Here is a 4,718-nt window from a genome sequence, read left to right as displayed (position 1 = left end):
TGTGTGTTTCAGTCATTGTGCAGTTAAACTTCTCTGGGCTGATGTAGATTTTATTTTTAGTTGTATATTAGACCTCACTTTCTCCTGGAAGTCAGACCCAGTGCAGTATCTCAGTATTCCCCTTGCTTTAGTACGTGTAAATCAAGTGTGGCAATTCTCAATGTAGGTTTTTAAATCTACAAGTTTATACATGCTTATGAATGTTCTCAAAATCCTACTAAAACCCCTTTTGAATTCTCTCTTTGAATAATGTTTTTGCAAGTCTTACACCATTATACCATTAAATATGTACTTACTAGAGAACACTAAAATTACTGACAAATTTTTTCTGGGTGGTGATGTTTGAGTGGTTTTGTGCTGGGGAGGGATGTTGAGCTCTGTATGACCAAATCAGGAAATGTTTAGATTCACAGGTTTGCACTTGCTTGGGCTGTAGGTCATAGAGTCTGGTGTTGGAAGTAGAATATAGATCCTCAGTTTTCCTATTCTGTAGCCATGGGAAGCACCAGCGCAGAGGAAATCTCCTGTCTCCGTGTTCCCAGAATCACAGGATGGATCAGGCTGGGAGAACCCACAGTGGATCATTCTGTGCAAGCTCCCTGCTCAAGCAGAGGCATCTCCAGCAGGTCAGCCCAAGCCTGTGCTGGTGCCTGGGGTTATTCCTCCCAGGTGCAGGACCCTGCACTTGCCTTTGTTGGATTTCTGACAGTTCTTCCCTGCCCATCTCTCCAGCCTGTTGAGGTCCTTCTCAAGGGCTGCACAGCCCTCTGGGGTATCAGCCACCCTTACCAGCTTTGTGTCATCAGTGAACTTGCTGAGGAGGCATCTGCTCCTTCATCTAAGTCACTGATGAATAAGTTGAACAACTAAGTATATTGGTGTTTCCGGAGAAAACTAAAAAAAAAAATCCCCAACAAACACAAATCAAATCCTATCCTTGCTTGCATCCTTTCAAATTTTCATCTCTTCTAGTTGTATACTGCATCTCAGCTCTTCTCTTGGTGCTGCTAATGTGACCAAAATGGGTCCCCTGTGATAGCGACACACATTTAAAATATTATATAATATAGTTAGTGATGATGTAATTTAATGCTTTCTGATAAAAAAACCCCAAAACTGCAATGTAGAATCTATCTTTACCCCTGTGGGCATGCTAATCAAAGCAGAAGTAAAATTACCGGGTGGGAGGATTTCTTTGCCTCATCTTTTGATGCCATTGTGCTTGCTTGTTTTCTTAGTCTGATGGGAAATAACAAAACCAAGTAGTTTATCTTTGGATATTAAGTTTGCTGACAGCAGTGTCTGAGGATGGCTGAAACTGCACACTGCTAATGGATGATCTGTTGTTGACTATGAAACAATTCTCAAGCATATGTTCTAAAGAGCTTTCATTTTTTCTTGAGAGATTCAAGAGAAATTCTGTAAAAGTGAGATCCCTGTGCTGAGTGAGATTTCATTGGAAGAGGAGAGAGTGTCAAAAGATAGGTAAGCTGAATTTATGTGCAGTTGGGCACTCAGGACAAAGTAGAGGGTTTATCCACTGCCTGTAATAAACTAGAATAAGTGTGATTTCTCCATGCTGCTGTACTGTGAGGTGACCTCAATTTTCTTGTAAGTTATAGTCAAGCTGCATTAAATTAAATGTAAAAAAAAAAAGTACACTTATGGTTCTACAATCCTTTTGAAGATAAATAAAACCTAATGTGATAGTCATAGAATGATTTGGGTTGAAAGGAATCCTAAAGATATTTTAGATTCAACTCCCCAGAACCCCAACTTGGCATTGAACACTTCTAGGGATGAGGCATCCACAACTGTCTAGACAACCTGTTCCAGTGCCTCACCATCTTCTAAGTAGATTTTTTCCTAATATCTAATCGAAGTCTACCCTCTTTAAAACCGTTCTCCCTTGTTCTGTCACTCTCTGGTAGTGCAAAAAGTCACTCTCTCTCTTCAAAAGCCCACTTTAAATACTGGAAGGCTTCTATGAGGAATCCCTGGAGCCTTCTCTTATCCAGTCTGAACAGCCTCAGCTCTCAGCCTTCCATCCTAGGAGTGGTGCTTCAGTCCTTCACCGTCAGTGCAGTGGTGAGTAGAAAAGCAAAGGAATAGCTTTTTCAGCCCACTGTCTGCTGTACCATTTAGTAGGACACAAGGGCTTTAGGGCAGTTGCTGCCTGTTTCACAATGGCATTATGTTAGCTTTTTGCCTGTGTGTTGACTCTTCATTCTGTGAATTCACCACAATGGCTCCCACCTAGTGCTGACTTGTTCATGTTTGAAATGTCAGTGCTTGTGCTTTTATTAATTTTCCTAAATTCTAGCCTGGTGACTGATGCTAATGACAGGAAATGATTAATGAATGGGACCTTGCTGAGAATGTGTCACATTCTCATGTTTGCATGGAGCTAATGATATGCTGCATTACTGGCTTTCATACATTTTTTGCCACTTTTAATTGTTGTAGCACTAAAGTTTGGTACTTGGTCTGCAATTCCAGTTTATCAATTTCAACTCTTTGATAAAATGCTCCAGCAAGACAACTGTCAGCAGCTGCTAATAAGCTAATTGCTTTTAGCAAACTATTTCCTTCACTATTATATTATTTTTTCAGGTGTGATAGACTCTTAAAAAAATATGTCCTGTCTCTTGTAAAGTTTTTTGAGAATGTTTAGTGGAAGAATTAAGACTGTATTACATAGAAATGAAGAAAAAGGGGAGACTTCTGCAGGTTGCTCAGAGGGGAGAGATGTGGTGGGGAGTTGATGTTCCCTGAGGCATCTTATGGCAGACCAAACTGTGGTGTCTCCACTCTGGCCTCCCTGAAACTGCTCTGAACAGCTACAGTCAGTGACAAATTTTGCTTTACTTCAGGCTTGTAAGATGGGAATTTTTTTCTATTTAAAAATACTGGTAGGTTGTGCTGAAGCTCTGAAAAAGATTTGAAATGGCCATAGTTGCACATCAGGTTGCTGGAACTCTCAGAGAAAATCTGGATTGGGGTTTAGGTGTCACAGCTGGATCACCAAGTGGTGCTTCCTCCTGCCCAGGGCTTCCCTGTTTGGTGCTGCTTTGTGCCCTTATCTTGTAGCAACATTGGAAAAACCTGCCAGCAAGGTTTTGAGCTGGCTTGTTTGGCAAGTGTGGGCCACACCTCCACTTCTCACAGCTGGAGCACAGCCCAGTCCTGCGCAAAACTTCAGATGAGCCTATGGCAAACAGTGCTTTGCAGCCGGGCGTCTGGGACTCGCCTTGCTCTGGGTTTCCCTGTCAGATTTTCTGCAGAGACAGCAGGACATTTTCCCCATGTTCCATGAGGTGCTTCGGGGCCCATTTCCACCCAGAGTGCTGCCTTTTCTGGCAGCAGTGCTTTTCCAAAGGAAGGAGAGGAGGGACACTGGCTTCTATCACTGGCGGGTAAGAGAAAGCCTGGTGCTGGCTCTGAGATGGAATTCCATGGCTGATGTGCTCAGGAGGGACTCTGTTGCTGCATGTATGGAAAACCTGTCCTGCACTTCTGCAGGAATGAAAAATTTATTGTTACCCACACTTTTCTCTTCATGATCATGTTAATGGAGATTTCAGGCTTTTATTAAATTCAGGGTCTGCCTGAGGAAATCCAGAGCACATCTGTATTTCCTTAGGTTTTGGGGAGCAGAATTGAGCTGAAGTCAAGTACTTTTTTGGGGGGAGTCCAGAATACTGCACTTTTCATCAGTGGAGACAAAATCATGCTTATGTGTTTTCTTGCAAAATAACCTTGACTACAGTTGCCTTCTGTTCTGCTTTCTATCTTACCTTACAGGGATTAATGGTCTCAGGTAGACAAAGACTAATGATGGCTTCAACTCCTGTTCATAATGCAGTGCAACCACAACAGATAAAGTGGTTTTGAGGTGTACTGGAGTGAAATAATTTCATTGTGTAAGATGGTCAGGCTAATAACTTCAATTTTGAATTAAGCTAAATGTTTATGAAGGAGCTTTTTACTGGAGATTTGATCTATAAGCTGATCACCCTTGTATCCTATCACACCAGCCCCTCAATATACAATTAAAATTAAGGTGACCATTAATTGTCACAAGACAACTTGCTGCTTGTATAGCTTTGTGCACTTCTACTTGCTGTGTGGAAGAAATAAACTTGTTGACTTTTTAATATTATTGTTTAGTACTTGGGAGATCAGGTTAGAAGAGGCTCATGTAAACCTCCATTAACCTGTAAACCACTGAGTATCTTTTCCCTCAGGCACTTGCTATTTAAATTAAAAAAAAAATTAACATTACTTAACAGAATTTTGCTGGCTGTAGGAAGAGATTTTTGTATTGACTAATTGATAGCAATTGAGCAAGGGGTGGGGCAGCAGATCACCCTTTTGGCTTTGTAGGTAAATTTAACATGATCAGACTGCTTTAATTTTCCAGAATTTAGCCTTAGATTCATTTCTAAAAACAACAGTAAACTGACAGTGAACCTGGTGTTTGTCACTGCTGTTGTGTTACTGAGCTGCTGGCACTGCTCATGTCCTGACTGACTGTAAATCCTGCCTGCCAGAAGACCATGGCTCTTAGGGCTGGCTCTGTGAGTCTCCTGAGGGAGGAGGGACAGTGCAAGGGCTGTCCAGGACAGAAAGGGATTTGCTTTGGGGTTTAAAAGCAGACTTGTGACACTTTGGCCACAAGGAAGGGAATGATGTGCAGCAGTGTTTCTTTGGGAGGA

At 41.8% G+C, this 4,718-nt stretch overlaps 1 protein-coding gene across 1 annotated transcript in view; it reads left to right on the top strand.

Annotated features, from left to right (window-relative positions):
- The first annotated feature begins 444 nt into the window (after positions 1 to 444).
- Positions 445 to 4,718, top strand: part of PLA2G4F (phospholipase A2 group IVF) — a 36,439-nt gene continuing 32,165 nt past the window's right edge. The window contains exon 1 of the mRNA XM_054634777.2: positions 445 to 3,416. Within this exon, the coding sequence (XP_054490752.2) occupies positions 3,306 to 3,416 (111 nt within the window). The 5' untranslated portion in view covers positions 445 to 3,305. The remainder of the gene's footprint in view (positions 3,417 to 4,718) is intronic.

Source organism: Agelaius phoeniceus, chromosome 6 (genome assembly GCF_051311805.1).
Source record: "Agelaius phoeniceus isolate bAgePho1 chromosome 6, bAgePho1.hap1, whole genome shotgun sequence".
NCBI lineage: Eukaryota > Metazoa > Chordata > Aves > Passeriformes > Icteridae > Agelaius > Agelaius phoeniceus.
The sequence above is the reverse complement of the archived record's forward strand: the minus strand, read 5'-3'. Positions and strand labels throughout refer to the sequence as shown.